Raw genomic sequence first — 17204 nt, 5'->3', positions numbered from 1 at the left:
CCTGTATCATACTGTCTGCCTCTTCATGTAGGGACAATTTTGCTAAAGAGGGTTAAGCCCTAACATGCACTCAGGATGTGAAAAACAGGATAACTGCATAAAAACATGAAAGCATTTTGTAGTATTTTACGTGTTGGCATGTGTTAACTATTTTTTTTAAATATTTTTTAGAAGGAGCGTGTCATGTGTATTCGTAATGCATTACTGTAATTTCTCCTAACTGTTAAAAGTAAGCGGCATTGAACCGAAACTTGTATTTGGATAACTGTGGGATACAAGAATTAATAAAATAAATAAAAAAATTTAAAAAAACGGGTGGAGAATGGGCATGAAACCAACTACCTAGTGCATTCACATTAGTGCATGCTAGCTGGCAAACCCTGAGTTAACGTGGGAACACTTAGCACCTCCTACATAGGAGGCGGTAGATGGGCCTGTGTTAATTTTTGCAAGTCCTGTGCAGTAGTGGAAAAATTAGTGCCAAGACCTGCAAAATAAATGAAAAGCCCTAAATACTGCCATGTTGAATCTGGGCTTAGCTCGTGGGAAAGTTTTGCATTAAGATGTGCTAAGCCCAGATTCTTCTAACACCCTTTAGTAAAAGGGTCCCTTAGTTTGGTGAAAACTGTAATAGGTTCAATCAAACAAGTAACTTCATGAAAGCAAGTGAGTCTCATCCTCACTATGGGGCAAATATGATTCTCATGCTAAGTGGGCGATGAGATTTGATATACTGCCTTTCTGTAGTACAGTCAACGTGGTTCATATTTATTGTATGTGCAGGTATTTTGTCCCTAGTGGACTCACAATCTAAGTTTAGAACATAAGAACACAAGAGTAGCCATACTGGGTCAGACCAGTGGTCCATCTAGCCCAGTATCCTGTTTTCCGAACAGTGGCCAAAAGCCAGGATTGTGGCAACACTCCATATTACAAATCCCAGGGCAAGCAGTTACTTCCCATGTCTGTCTCAATAGCGGAATATGAACTTTTCCTCCAGGAATTTGTCCTAACCTTTTTTAAACGCAGATATGCTAACTGCTGTTACCACATCCTCCGGCAAAGAGTTCCAGAGCTTAACTATTCATTGAATGAAAAAATACTTCCTCCTGTTTGTTTTAAAAGTATTTCCATGTAACCTCCTTGAGTGTCCTTCCCTACACCCCTTTCCATGCACTCCGCTCCATGGATAAATCCTTCTTATCTGTTCCCTTCTCCACTACTGCCAACTCCAGACTTCGCGCCTTCTGTCTTGCTGCACCCTACGCCTGGAATAAACTTCCTGAGCCCATACGTCTTGCCCCATCCTTGGCCACCTTTAAATCTAGACTGAAAACCCACCTCTTTAACATTGCTTTTGACTCGTAACCACTTGTAACCACTCGCCTCCACCTACCCTCCTCTCCTCCTTCCTGTACACATTAATTGATTTGATTTGCTTACTTTATTTTTGACTATAGGTTTGTAAGCTCTTTGAGCAGGGACTGTCTTTCTTCTATGTTTGTACAGCGCTGCGTACGCCTTGTAGCGCTATAGAAGTGCTAAATAGTAGTAGTTGTAGTAGTGTCCCCTAGTCTTTGTACTTTGGGAACGAGTAAAAAATTGATTTAATTCTACGCCACTCAGGATTTTGTAGACCGCAATCATAGCTCCCCTCATATGTCTCTTTTCCAAGCTGAAGAGCCCTAACCTCTTTAGCCTTTCCTCATAAGAGGAGTTCTATCCCCATTATCATTTTGGTTGCTCTTGTTTGAACCTTTTCTAATTCCGCTATATCTGTTTTGAGTTTGTGTACCGGGGGCAATGGAGGGTTAAGTAATTTGCTCAGAGTCACAAGGAGCTGTAGGGGGAATTGAACCCAGTTCCTGAGGTTCTCAACCTACTGCACTGACAACTAAGCTACTCCTCCACTCAAGATTATAAAATCTTTTTTAAACAAACTGATAATTCTGGATTTCTCCAGGTGTCAACAGCAGGTCATATTGAAGAGTTTGACACAACTCATATCAGCATGGGTATCATAGATGAAGCTCAAAAAAAGATACTCCGCTGAGTATTGTGGAATCAGCTGTGGATGTGAACAATCGTTAATTAACATCTTTGGAGTTAAACACAGACAAATTAATTGAGAAGATTGTGACTTCTGAAAATGAGTGGAGGAGTGGCCTAGTGGTTAGGGTGGTGGACTTTGGTCCTGGGGAACTGAGGAACTGAGTTCGATTCCCACTTCAGGCACAGGCAGCTCCTTGTGACTCTGGGCAAGTCACGTAACCCTCCATTGCCCCATGTAAGCCGCATTGAGCCTGCCATGAGTGGGAAAACGCGGGGTACAAATGTAACAAAACAAATATATCCTCCTTATGCATCCAGCTTCTCCTACCTAAGCGCACAACTATGGAATGGACTCCCAAAAGCTGTGAAAACAATCCATGACCATCTAACCTTCAGAAAATCACTAAAAACCACCCTCTTCGAAAAGGCTTACTTCACCGATCCAACGTAAATCCCCACACCCAGCAACACAACATAACCAATGATCGTACTGAACAATATACAACCTTCAACCCTTCCACCATCATCATGGTGCCTCATACACACCTACCTCACTTCGACCACAATATAACCTGTATTTGTTATCAACCGACTGGCGAATGCCTTTACGGTACTATGTAAGCCACATGGAGCCTGCAAATAGGTGGGAAAATGTGGGGTACAAATGTAACAAATAAATAAATAAATTTGAACTCATTCAGTTCCACAAGAGGAAGTGCCATGGCAATGAAGGCTTGCATCTGCATTTCAGTGACTCAGTGCTCTGCAACTTTCACAAAAATATATCCCTGATAGTTAAATGCTGCCGTCAGCACTGACTCAAACATTGACTGTGGTGTTTAAATTTATACCCAGATAGTGTCAGACAATACCAGGATAGCAGTGCTGAATATTCCAGTAAAGGGAAGCCATATAGAGGTAAATTCTATAAATGAAGCCTTAAAAAATCGGTGCCGAAAAAATAACCCACTTAAGCGGTATTCTATAAGCAGCGCCTAAAGTTCAGCATGGTTTATTGAATATACGTGTAAGCAGAAAGTCACATATAAATTTCCACCGATTTGCAGTCATTGGCTTGTTCAATTAAATTGCGTGCGCAAATCGAGATCGCACCGAGGTGGTCAGACATGATTTTCAGCAGAATTATCTGGATAACTTACTGAAAATCACTAACTGGGCTTGGTGAGTGCTAGTTAACTAGGAAGCAGGTTCCAGGGCCACCGAGAGGGGGGAGCAGGGGGGGGAAATTCACTGGGCCTGGGCCTCCAAGGGGGGCCTGGCGCCGGGGTCTCTCTATCTCTCTCTCTCCCCTGCTCCTGACTGGACCCGGGTGATCGCGTCCCGACAGGAGCAGAAAGCTCCGATTCCAGGCCCCCCCTTGGAGGCTGGGGAGGACCCAGAGGAGCAGACACTGCAGGTCTTCCTCCAGCACTGCTTTTCAGGCTGCCCATTGCTTGCTAAGCGGCTGCTTTTAGTCTCAGGCACTCATGCTCGGTTTTGAAACCGAGCATGCCCTGAGAGAAAAAGCAGCCGCAGGGGTAGGCAATCACCAGAGTGAATAGCAGTGCTGGAGGAAGACCTGCAGTGTCTGCTCATCTGGGCCCTCCCCAGCTCCAGTTTCACTTTTTTTTTGGGGGGGGGGGGGAGACATCAGCCACTTGGGATGAAGGAGGAGACCTCCCCTAATCCCTCTAGTGTAGTGCTACTTAATAGGAGCATTTTGGTGAAACCTGGATGTCTAATACTCCAGAGAACTGAAAAACAGTCAAACACAATCCAGAGGGTTGTGTAAAATGAATGTAAAGAAATGAGTGACGTGGGAAATACCCTCAGAAACCAAGGCTCCCGCCAAGGTCTGGTCAACAAAACACTATTATCTATAAAGACTTTGTGCCCGTGATCTAGTTTCTTTCATGGGGTAAATATTCCCTGCTTCACTCATTCAAAATTGCCCATAATAGAGCACAAATTTTAAGAGTAACTGAGTAACAAAACTGTTCAAGCTACAGCATAGCATGCATCAACTTAGCTTAATAAATGCTGGCTTGACAAACCCACATTTCAACTGCTGATTTTCAACGGGACCCGATTCGTTTCGCCCATAATAGGGCTTCATCAGGAACCACTCAGTTGGATCATACTGTCAGGGGTATCGGTCTCGAGCTAACTAACTTCTCTTATGACCCACGGATGAAACCTGGATGTCCAAGGAAGCTGGTCTAATGTCGTAGTCTATCTTTTTGGAAATAGACATTCATTCCCTTTCTGAAATAGGGAATAAAGGTCTATTTTTTTGAGCCCACCCTAATCCCACTCAAAACATACTCAAACCATGTCTTCTTGCCATCTGTGACCCTTTCTGGGAAAACATGACTAAAGTCAGCTCCCCCTCATATTCAGCCCTATTTAACAGGCCAGAACGGCTGCTGACCGGTTAAATAGCGCTTAACTGGCAATATTCAGCGGCCATATTTGGCTGCATGAAAACGTGTGATATCTACTGCCAGTTTAAAAATAACCAGCTAAGTCTGAATATCGACTTACTACTACTACTACTACTTAGCATTTCTATAGTGCTACTAGGGTTACGCAGCGCTGTACAAGTTTAACAAGGGGAAGGACAGTCCCTGCTCAAGAGAGCTTACAATCTAAAGGTAACAAACTATGCAGTCAGTGTAGACTTAGCCGGTTATCTTTAAAGCAGCCAAAAGTATACCGGATATTCAGTGCCGGTCACCGGAAATGGCCTGGCATTGAATACCTGGCCTCAGCGCTGACCGCAGGAGTAAGCCAGTCTAACTTCCACGGTCTGACTATCGCCCCACTAGACTTTAGTCATGTTTTCCCAGAGACTATGGGGCTCATTTTCAAAGCACTTAGACTTACAAGTCTAAGTCTAAGTTCTTTGAAAATATGCCTCTTTATTTTTCAGTTTTACACATCCATATCGTGGCTTTGTAAAATCAGAACTTAGATGTTATGCCTAATAAATGTGTAAGTGCTGATTTATGGACATACAAAATGCAAACAGCATTTCTAAAATAGGCACCAATGTGTACCTCAGTAAGCATGCAGCGCTGTACACTTGAACATGAAGAGACAGTCCCTGCTCGACAGAGCTTACAATCTAGTTAGGACAGACAAACAGGACAATTAAGAGATAAGGGAATATGAAAGTGAGGATGATAAAATAAGGGTTCTGAACAAGTGAATAAGGTTTAGGAGTTAAAAGCAGCATCAAAAAGGTGGGCTTTTAGCTTAGATTTGAAGACGGCCAGAGATGGAGCTTGACGTACCGGCTCAGGAAGTCTATTCCAGGCATATGGTGCAGCAAGATAAAAGGAACGGAGTCTGGAGTTAGCGGTGGAGGAGAAGGGTGCAGATAAGAGAAATTTACCCAGTGAACGGAGTTCCCAGGGAGGAATGTAGGGAGAGATGAGAGTGGAGAGGTACTGAGGAGCTGCAGAGTGAATGCACTTATAGGTCAATAAGAGGAGTTTGAACTGTATGCGGAAACGGACAGGAAGCCAGTGAAGTGACTTGAGGAGAGGGCTAATATGAGCATAACGACACTGGCGGAATATTAGTCGTGCAGCAGAATTTTGAGCAGATTGTACAATATTTGCTTCATCTTAACATAAGGATAGGGATTATTTGCACGTTTGTCTGGTCAAAACCTAAGCTAGAAACTTCTTCATCCAAAACCACCCTGAAATTCTTTGCCTGCTGATTCCTGTCACTAATTCAACTTCTGTGGTGTATTATATATATATATATTTTTTTTCTGTTTCCAGCTGGTAAATGAGCAGCAAGAAAGCAGACCTCTCCTGAGCCCCTCCATTGATGACTTCCTGTGCGACACCAAATCAGAAGCAAAAGTCAAGCCGGTAACGTCAAACACAGCAGGTAATTCATTTCTGTGTTTATAATTTCTGAAGAAAACAGATTTTACGCACAGATCATTTTTTCCTTCTACACTGGGTCACTCTTCAATCTGGATACCCGGATCTACTTTTTAGACACTTTCCGGTTCTCATTTCCCTCTTTTCAGACTGAAGGGAGGGAGGAGTAGCCTAATGGTTAGGTGCAGTGGCCTGAGAACCAGGGGTCCCCAGGCCTCAATTCCCACTGCAGCTCCCTGTGACCGTGGGCAACTCACTTAGCTCTCCATTACCCAAGGTAGAAAAGATAAGCATCAAAACATATAAACGGCAAGTGACCGACTCACCTGCAAGTGCACAGTAAGAGACTTCCCTCTCCGTCTCGCCCTCACCGCCAGCCAAGATGTGATGACTTCAGAGGGCGGAACAGAGAGGGAAACGGAGTCGGAGTCACTGTCGGACGCTGCCGCCTGGAAACGAACATCGCGCGCACACAACCTCCACCCTCCCCCCATCCCCACCGCCGCTCCCGCCCTCCTCCGCATCGGCCCCCTGCACTGACCTGACAGCGCCTCTCACCTCTGTGTGGAAGCGCTGCAGGCTGCCTGCAGCGCTTTCACACGGAGGTGAGAGGCGCTGTCAGGTCAGTGCAGGGGGCCCGGCATGAAGGAGGGAGGGAGTGGCGACAAGGAAGGTAGCTGGAAATCTCGCCCGTTTTACGGGCTTAACGGCTAGTCTGTATATAATATGTAAGCCACTTTGATTGTAAAAACAGACAGACAGAATATCAAATCCCATCTCTTTTCCCTTTCCCTTGGCTGTCATCCTGTCTATTGGTACGGCTGTTCCCAGCTACTAACTTTCCTATTCAGGGGCCCTGTTACTAAGCCACGTAAGCATCTATACACGCCTAATGCGCGCCAAAATGGAGTTACCACCCGACTACCATGTGGCTCTCTCGGTAATTTTATTTTTGGTATGTGTCCGATACGCACGTCTGAAAAAAAATATTGTTATTTCAGTTGCGCGTAATGGATCTGTGCCAAGTGGCTTTCATGCGCATAGGTCATTACCGCCCGGATTCTTTAACCGCTAGGTCAATGGCTGGCAGTAAGGTCTCAGACCGAAAATGGACACGCGGCAATTTTGATTTTGCCACATGTCTATTTTTGCCCCAAAGAAAGGCCTTTTTTTACAGGCACGCTAAAAAATGGATCAGCGTGCGCCCAAAACCCGCGCCTACACTACCGCAAGCCATTTTTCAGCGCACCTTAGTAAAAGGACCCCTATATGTCTTATCCAGTGATCCAGGGCAGATCACCGCTGCGTACTCCCCCCCCTCGATGCAGTGCCCCCCCAAGGTGCAGCGGCATTCCCCCCCCCCCCCCCCCCCCCCCCGGCTTACAGCACTGCAAATTGAAAGGAGAATGTATGGGAATCGAAGATACTCTGGTGGTGCAGATCAGAAGTCTGTATTATAAAACCCACGACCGGCTAGAAAAAGAAGAATGTGGCAGGTATGCATGCAAATTAATTAGTGAATGAGCCATTAAAATAAATTATTAATGTTAATTGGCAGTAATTTGGACTTACGCATGCATCAGCCTACGCGTTATCTCATCATGCTGTGTGCCCAAAGTGCCTTGCATATCCCAAAAGGGGGCGTGGCCACGAGAGGGTCCTGAGCGAGTCATGTGCATTCCAAAAATATTAGTCGTAGTGTTATAGAATTCGGGGGTTGCGCACCCAGGATTTACATCAGGTTTCTGCAGACGTTAAGTCCTCTCACCGAAAGCCCCTTCATAGAATATCGCTTCTGCGCTTTTCACAGATTTTTCTCAGCACCTAATTTTGAGTTCCATTTACTGAATCTGGCCTGTAAGGCTTATCCTTACCGGTTTTAGCACTTCGAGCTTTTTTTTTTTTGTAACCTTTGTCATAAAATGCTGGGATCATATGCCACACTGCAAGTGACTGGCAGCCAAGACGTGCAAACTGGAGCAGAAGAGCACAGCAGCTGGAGAGGAACTGGCTGAGGAAGGCGGAAGGATCCTGCGGCTTCAATCTGCTTCGCTATGTGATACTTCTGCAGAGCCAGAAAGACTAGTCAGCTGCTTGCAGATGCTTATTTTGCTTGTCCTGACGGAGCCCCTTTTTTGTGAAGCAAAATTAATTCCTTATAAACTGAGACTTCAGGCTTTTTTTGTCAGTGCCAAACAGGATAATCTTTGAAGATCTGCAGTCGTGCCACCTTGGGCTCAGCTTTTGTTAGCTCTCAGAAACTACGAATGATTGGGTTTGAAGATGTGGGTGGAAAGATCCCACCCTCAGGAAACTCTGTTTCCTGTAAATAATGGTGTCTGGGTTTTGTCAGGGTTTCACAGAGTTTCTGTGGATGAAGAATTGCAATACAGAAGGGCACGCTGTGCTGCTTCTTATACCTGAGACTTTAAGCTAAGAAGCTTTGTGTGGGCTGACAATTCTTACGCACATTTTCTGGAATAAGAGAGGTAGCCATTTTGGGCTCAAATCTAGGCAGAGCTGTCAAGAGGGGGCGGGTGGGGGCAAAATTCTACAGGCCTGGTTTCCAAGAGGGGGCCCAGCACAGGCAAGCTTCCTGCCTGCCTGCCTGCCTGCCTGCCTGCTTCCAGGTCTGTCTCTCTCCTGTTTCTGTGTGCCAGGACCCAGATGATTGTATTAACACGATAACATGGGTGACCCTGGTTATTGTGTTAATGCAATCATCCAGGTCCTGGCCCACAGGAGCAGGAGATGACAGAGTGAGGGAGAAGCAGTCAGACCATCAAACCTCCTTGAGTCGGACACAGGAAGGTAAGTGGGGAGCGGAGGCGGAGGCCCGAATGTGGGGGCTGCCCAGGTGGGGGGAGCGGTCTGGCCCTGCCCAGCCCCTGGCACGGCTGTATCTCTCAGCAGCCCTGGACATAGGATATTTTAATTATGCTGAATAAGAAAGCAGACATTCAGGCGAATTCCAGAAATTTTCAGTTCTGCCTCAGGACATAAGTACATAAGTATTGCCATACTGGGAAAGACCAAAGGTCCATCAAGCCCAGCATCCTGTTTCCAACAGTGGACAATCCAGGTCACAAATACCCGGCAAGATCCCAAAAAAGTACAAAACATTTTATACTGCTTATCCCAGAAATAGTGGATTTTCCCCAAGTCCATTTAATAACGGTCTATGGACTTTTCCTTTAGGAAGCCGTCCAAACCTTTTTTAAACTCCGCTAAGCTAACCGACTACCACATTCTCTGGCAATGAATTCTAGAGTTTAATTACACGTTGAGTGAAGAAAAGCTTTCTCCGACATTTACTGTATACTGATAATTGTGGTTCCATACTGGTCCTTCACACTTCCTTAGCCAGTCTGGTTTTCAGAAGAGCCTTAGTGAGTCTGCATAAATCAAATTCTAAGTAACAGAAAAAGGCTGGAACTGAAAACGTGATTGAGGGGCCCTTTGACAGAGCGGCGGTAAACCCAACACGGGGCTTACCGCTCGTTCTTCTGGGACTACCGCCGGCCCAATGCGGCTGCCAGCGGTAGTCCCGTCTCGAGAGTGTGCCATTTCCGGGGGAAAAAGGAAACCCCCGGAAATGGCTTGCGTGGTGGTAACCCAGCGGTAATCGGGCATTACCACACACTGCCCGGTTACTGCCGGGGTACCACGGGAGCCCTTATCGCCACCTCAAAGGCTCCAAATTTGGTCACGTGGAGAGGCGCTCGGCATATGCTGTATACCGTATGGAAATTTAAGCCTATTCTATAAAGTTTAGACATAGAAAATTCGCCAAGGTGTATTTTTTACCAGACAGATTGTTCAGACGCCATATATAGAATCTAGCCCAATGTGTCCAGAGAAAACATGATTAGGTATTATTAGGAAAGGAATGGAAAACAAAAATGAGGATGTTATAATGCCTTGGTATCGCTCCATGGTGCAACCTCACCTCGAATATTGTGTTCAATTCTGGTCGCCGCATCTCAAAAAAGATATAGTGGAATTAGAAAAGGTGCAGAGAAGGGCAACGAAAATGATAAAGGGGATGGGACGACTTCCCTATGAGGAAAGGCTAAAGTAGCTAGGGCTTTTCAGCTTGGAGAAAAGGCAGCTCAGGGGAGATATGATAGAGGTCTATAAAATAATGAGTGGAGTTGAACGGGTAGATGGGAAGCGTCTGTTTACTCTTTCCAAAAATACTAGGACTAGGGGGCATGCAATGAATCTACAATGTAGTAAATTTAAACGAATCAGAGAGAATTTTCTTCACTCAACGTGTAATTAAACTCTGGAATTCGTTGCCAGAGAATGTGGTAAAGGCGGTTAGCTTAGTTGAGTTTTAAAAAGGTTTGGACGGCTTCCTAAAGGAAAAGTCCATAGACCGTTATTAAATGGACTTCGGGAAAATCCACTATTTCTGGGATAAGCAGTATAAAATGCTTTGTACATTTTTGGGATCTTGCCAGGTATTTGTGACCTGGATTGGCCACTGTTGGAAACAAGATGGTGGGCTTGATGGACCTTTGGTTTTTTCCCAGTATGGCATATACTTATGATTCATGATTACCTACCAGCTAGCCAAAAATAAATACGAGGGCAGAGTATTTCAAATCCAGTGCTACTAAAAAAGAAAAGAATGATAAGTAACAGCTTTTAACATCTCTGTTATGCAGTTTCCTGCAGGGGGTAGACTGGAGAAAGTGATGACATATTTTTAAATATGTGGCATAAATTTAATTCGTATTAAAGTTCAACAATAAATGAATAAATTTGAACTGAGCTCTGTAATATTTTCAGTGCCCTATTTAGCACTTTTTGCATAGCGCTGACAAATTTAGTGCTGACTTAACTGCTGAGCATCACATGTGCTTGCGTAGGTATTCCCTGATAATGTAGGTCTCACTGGCATTTTCACCAACTAAGCACATTTTATTTCCACTATTACAAAAACTGATTTTCTTTTTCGTTGTTTGGGTTTATTTTTTAAAATGCTGCAAGTCTAGATCTGTCCTGATAGATAAATGTTGCTCATCATCCAGATTCTGTATAGGCCACACAAATTTGGGCGCAGATCCCAGATCGTTGCATAAACTAATTAGCCAATGAAGCACTAAAAATAATTGGAGTTAAAAAGCACTAATTGCCAGTAATTAGGACTTATCCCCTGGATTCTATATGGCGTGACTAAAGTTGTACACACAAATACAGTCATATTCCATGCGCAAATTAATTAGTTAACAAGCCAGTCAACGCTGATAATTGCCAATTAACAAGCAATTATTGACACTAATTGGCATTAATTAGAATCTGTGCACAAAACTTTCTAAGCGTATTCTATAACATGATGTGCATAAATTCCAAGTTGAAAAGGGGGCATGGCCATGGGCTTGAAATGGGCAGATCTTGGGTGTTTTTAAAATCTGCGCGCATTGTTATAGGATACGCCCGGTCTGCACGTAATTTAGGTGTCGGGATTTACACCAAGTTTTAATTGGCGTAACTGTCCACGACTAAATTTAGTCATGCAGACGGGCACTCGATGTATTCTATAAACTGCATGAAAATTTAGGATTATTCTATAAAATATGCCTAAATTAAGGCGTACATTATAGAATACGCTTAAGCGTATTTTATTTCGGCACCGCTTTTTTTTTAGGCATGGTATATAGAGTCTAGCCCTATGTGTGGCTCTGCCCTGTACCCTGTTCTATAACATGCATGCCTACATTTCATAGCCTGCAACTCTAAGGAGGTGTGGCCATGGGAGGGGCATGGGCGGGGCAGGGACATTCCCTGAAATTAGGCGCCATGTTATAGAAAACTTGTATTTGCGCAAGCATTAACACAAGCCTTTGGCAGGTAGTAAATGCTTGCGACCAGAGTTAGGCGCCGCCCTCCTAATTCCATTAAAGTCACCAAAAATTGCACATGCAAACTGGGCGTGAGCCCAAATTTGCACACTCAATTTAATTGACTAACTAGCCAATTAGTGCAAATGGAGTTTTTAACAAGCAATTATTGAAGCTAATTGAAATCAATTAACATGTTCGTGCATGATCTATGACTAAATTGTTTCACACACCCCAGAAAAAGGGGCATGGATATGGGAGGGTCATGGGTTTCGGAGTGGAGCATGGGCATGGTTTCCAGTTACGCGTGCAATTACAGAATAAGGGGGTTCCACACTTAAATTTAGATGGAGCATTTGCTCCATGTTTCCGTTGGTACTTTCTATGGTTGCATAATTGGAACCATGACCACAGAAAGATTGATAAGGGCTGTTCCAAAGTTTAGAGCGGCATTTTAGAAAAGACACTCAGTTGGAAATTAGATGTTGAATTTGAGTCATTTGAAGTTTCGCAAGTATTTTAAAACAGGATTGGTTGATAGATCCTATTCTGACGAAGAAGGGCAACCTTCGAAAGCTAATCAAGAAATGTATTAAGTTATGTCCAATAAAAAAGGTATCATCTTATTTTCTTTTCCATGTTTTATTTTGTTTGATTTCTATTGATAACCTTTAAGAGTGGACTAACACGGCTACCACACCTCTCTACTGAAATACATGGAGAAATGGACGTTCATGTGCTGGTTACATATAGCATGGACCTCCATTTTAGAAAAAATGCATGTCTAAAATGACAATGAGGCAAAACAGGTACATGGACACCTGAACATCCATGAAATGAAATGGCAATATTGAGATTTATGTGTGAGAACATAAACATATATGTGAGCCATTTTAGAACCCTGAATGTCCATTTTTCCTGAAGCTACCAAAGATCCAGTATCCCTTACCAGTTTTACTTTTGGGGGGACATCAACCACTGAGGGATTAAGGGGATGACCTCTCTTAATCTCTCCAGTGGAGCATTGCTCATTCAGGAGAAAATATTTTTTCACTCAAGAGTAGTTAAGCTCTGGAACTCATTGCCAGAGGGTGTGGCAATAGTGGTTAGCATATCTGGGTTTAAAAAAGGTTTGGACAAGTTCCTGGAGGAAAAGCCCATAATCTGTTATTGAGATGGACATAGGGGAAGTCACTGCTTGCCCTGGGATAGGTAGCATGGAATGATGCTACTAATTGGGTTCTGCAGGTACTTGTGACCTGGATTGGCCACTGTTGGAAGCAGGATACTGGCTTAGATGGACCTTTGGTCTGACCCAGTATGGCTATCCTTATGTTCTTATGTTCTTATCTAGACGTCCCAGTTAGGACGTCCCAGTCTATGTCCATCTTTTTGGACATAGACATCCATTCCCTTTCTGAAACTGGAAACAGATGTCTATATTTTGGGCCTACTCTAGTCCCGCCCAAAATACACTCAGATCATGCCACCTTGTTCAATTTTGGTCATTCATGTCTCAACTTTGTAAAACATCCATGCAATATAGACATCTAAATAATGGTTTATGGATGTCTAAAACCCAAACAGTGTTCTAAAATAAGCACCATATGTATCATCATATTCTGATGAACTTCATTGACTTAGCTTTCCAACTGAAGTTTCATACTTACGAACTTTGTCAGGGGACATGACATCTTTCTGATATTGCCAAGGGAGCACATCTCAGAAATGGCAATTTAATCACATTTTTGCTGCCAGAAAAGCAGTGAAACAAATTGGTGTCTTTTTTTTCTCAACTTTGATTTTTATTGAGTTTCCATAACTTCTATGAACAATGAACATTATCTTGTAAATGAAATTGTATTATTTTCCCCACTGCTGTCATACGTTTTGCTTTTGGTGGGAGTTACTTACTGTACTCATCTGTTTCCATTTGGCACCACCACCAAGCTAGTCCTCTGTATTCTCGCAGTCTTTCTCTGGATCAGTGGCAACCTCTTGATTTCTTCTTATATCAAAGGCCTCTTTCTGCCCCTTTCAGGCTATCTGAGGTAGGGAAGGTGTGGTCTGGGGAGTTTATGGTTGTGGGTTTGTACGTATTGTGTTGAGATGAGAGGACGAGGCAGTGTGTTTTGTCAGTGTTCAGTTTCAGTTGAAATGAGTTTGCCCATTATTATATCACTAGTGAGGAAAGTCCATTGATAAAAAGAACATAATGCACTACTTTTGTAGAGCCACTAGAGGTCTCTGTTATCAAGACACGGCAGAACCTTAGTTTGTCTTATCTTCCCAGTTCCCACCCGTAGCAAAGCATCGCCTTTTTTTTTGTCTCTGACCCCTCACCCTAAGTCCAGCATCACCTGACACCAGCGTTGCCTCTCCTGATCCCTGCCTGCGTATTGTACCACTCAAGGAAGTTTAATGATGTCAAAAAGTTGAAGCCAATGTCCCCTGCAGCCACCATCTTGGTACTTCCAAAACAAACTATCAGCTGCTACACAGGATTGGGGTTTGCAGGGATGGGTGTAGTTCCTTCGGGTTTCTTATGGGAGTGTACCCAGTCTCTCAGTGACCACCTACCGCAGACTCTCACACATCAAGAACCCCTGCTCACGTGCATTCAGGTCTCAGCAGTCCGCTGCCACTCTAGTCATCCTTCCACCCGGGCCGGCCTCTAGTGACAGAGCGGCACCTGGATCCTGCACCTGTCAACCAGACTTTGCTATCCCTGCAGCTTCTCCTCAATGAGAGAGACACTGTCGCCCTCTGTCTGTCACAGCGCAGCCTCGTGTGTGCAGGGTCCCCACTGTGGAGAAGCAAAACGAGGCTGCGGAGCCTTCCTGACTGAGAGAACAACTTTCCCATTCTCCCCCCTCACATGCATTCGGGCATTGGTCTCCCCTCCCCATGGTCTGCCATCTATCCCTCTCTTGAGTCTTCCACTCTCCTCTGTCTAACAAGGTTTTTGTAAGTGCATAGCTGCTTCTGATCATGTTGCAAGGACTGTTTTCATTCCATGCTATTAAGCCTCCTTTAAACTTTAGAAGCAGTCTATTTTTGGATGTGCATTTGCTCTTGTGAAAAGACATTTATCATTCTGCACTCCAGGAATTAAAGATTCCATCATCTAATTGCATTCAAGGTATTAATAATACACAAGAAGACCATCTTTTCAATGGCAGATTCTACAAGTGCTCATGATACGAGACTTAAAGGGATTCGATTCAGGAGCAATGGCAGGAAAGGGTGGTGAGTGTGTGGAGTGCCATCTCAGAGCAGGTAGCGGAGGCTAAAACGAACAGTGACAAAAGTGACTCAGTGGCATACTAAGAGCGGGGCACACTGCAAGGGGATGCAGGGAGCAGTCTCACAGCTGTCGGCTCTGCCGGTTCCCTGCTCCCTCTGACATTACTTCCTGTTCCAGGGCAGGGAACTGGCGGAGCCGACAGCCTGCACCCCCAGGAGGTGATATGTGCCATGGGCAGTGGAGGTGATGCAGTAGGAGGGTGCAGTTCTATACATTCTGCTGAAGCAGCCCCTGAAGTGCAGGGGAGCCAAGAAAAATGTGGCTCCCCCTCCCTAGTAGCCATGATTGTAAGGCCATGGAAAAAGTCCTGGCACAGACTGTTGCTACAATGATCAGATTAGGTTCCTTGGTGGGGATATTAATAATAGGGGGGATGGAGTGAATAAAGACTCATAATGCAAGATGCCAGCCTTGCATCAAATTGAGCTGAAACTAAACCCTTAAAATGTTATGACATTTTTATGATTTGGACTGAGGGAGAAGAGACTCTTAAACAATTTTACACTTCTTTCAATGCATACCATCCCTCAATCAAATTCAAAATTGATTACTCCACAGAAAAAGCCAACTTTCTAGTCACGACAGTCTCTATCAACAATGGCTATATAAAAACATCTATATACAGGAAACTGACTGATAGATGCAGCTACCTCTGCAATCCTAGCTTCCACCCTTCACATACAAAAAAAAAATCCATTATACACAACCAAGCCACAAGATACAACTGCCATCTGTTCTGACCCTAAAGACAGAGATAAACACCTCAAAACCCTGACTGAATACTTCATACAAAAAGGGCGACGAAAATGATAGTGGGGATGGGACGACTTTCCTATGAAGAGAGGCTGAGAAGGCTAGGGCTTTTCAGCTTGGAGAAGAGACGGCTGAGGGGAGATATGATAGAAGTGTATAAAATAATGAGTGGAATGGATCGGGTGGATGTGAAGCGACTGTTCACGCTATCCAAAAATACTAGGACTAGAGGGCATGAGTTGAAGCTACAGTGTGGTAAATTTAAAACGAATCGGAGAAAATTTTTCTTCACCCAACGTGTAATTAGACTCTGGAATTCATTGCCGGAGAACGTGGTACGGGCGGTTAGCTTGACGGAGTTTAAAAAGGGGTTAGATAGATTCCTAAAGGACAAGTCCATAGACCGCTATTAAATGGACTTGGAAAAATTCCTCATTTTTAGGTATAACTTGTCTGGAATGTTTTTACGTTTGGGGAGCGTGCCAGGTGCCCTTGACCTGGATTGGCCACTGTCGGTGACAGGATGCTGGGCTAGATGGACCTTTGGTCTTTCCCAGTATGGCACTACTTATGTACTTATGATAGAACCCCAAAATAATCTCCAAGATTGCCTGTTCCCTTAAAATGCCCAGAGAAAACTTCCTGCAGTAGAAACAAAAGAAAATCACAGAGAGAGTGTCCTCTGTAGTGACGTACAATCCAGAGCTAGAAAAACTGAGAAGAATCATAAAAGACCTACAGCCAATACTACTACTACTACTATTTAGCATTTTTATAGCGCTACAAAGCGTGCACAAACATAGAAGAAAGACAGTCCCTGCTCAAAGAGCTTACAATCTAATAGACAAAAAATAAAGTAAGCAAATCAAATCAATTAATGTGTACAGGAAGGAGGAGAGGAGGGTAGGTGGAGGCGAGTGGTTACAAGTGGTTACGAGTCAAAAGCAATGTTAAAGAGGTGGGCTTTCAGTCTAGATTTAAAGGTGGCCAAGGATGGGGCAAGACGTAGGGGCTCAGGAAGTCTATTCCAGGCGTAGGGTGCAGCGAGACAGAAAAAAGGCATTCCCAGTTCCACCTATGCTGGCCTTCCGACAACCGCCAAATCTGAAACAAAAAAAAAATTAGTGAAAACAAAACTCCCAATAGAAACCGAGAATGATAATGGCACACGTCCCTGCAAGATATCAAGATGCAAACTGTGCCAACACATATCACAGGACCCCACAGCCACTCACATGGGAAAATCATTCAGCATACGGGGATCTTACACTTGCTGTTCTTCAAATGTAGGGTATATTATTCAATGCAAAAAAGATGATAAAGGATGCTGTGTTGGAGTGA

General features: G+C 44.1%; 1 protein-coding gene across 3 annotated transcripts in view; it reads left to right on the top strand.

The window, feature by feature from the left end:
* The window catches only part of PEX5L (peroxisomal biogenesis factor 5 like), a 123055-nt gene that overhangs the window by 38537 nt on the left and 67314 nt on the right, over positions 1-17204 (top strand). For all 3 annotated transcript variants that reach the window (XM_030216328.1, XM_030216327.1, XM_030216326.1), the window contains exon 2: positions 5847-5958. In XM_030216328.1, the coding sequence (XP_030072188.1) occupies positions 5847-5958 (112 nt within the window). The remainder of the gene's footprint in view (positions 1-5846; positions 5959-17204) is intronic.

This window comes from Microcaecilia unicolor, chromosome 10 (genome assembly GCF_901765095.1).
Source record: "Microcaecilia unicolor chromosome 10, aMicUni1.1, whole genome shotgun sequence".
NCBI lineage: Eukaryota > Metazoa > Chordata > Amphibia > Gymnophiona > Siphonopidae > Microcaecilia > Microcaecilia unicolor.
This window is presented reverse-complemented; position numbering and strand designations above follow the sequence as displayed.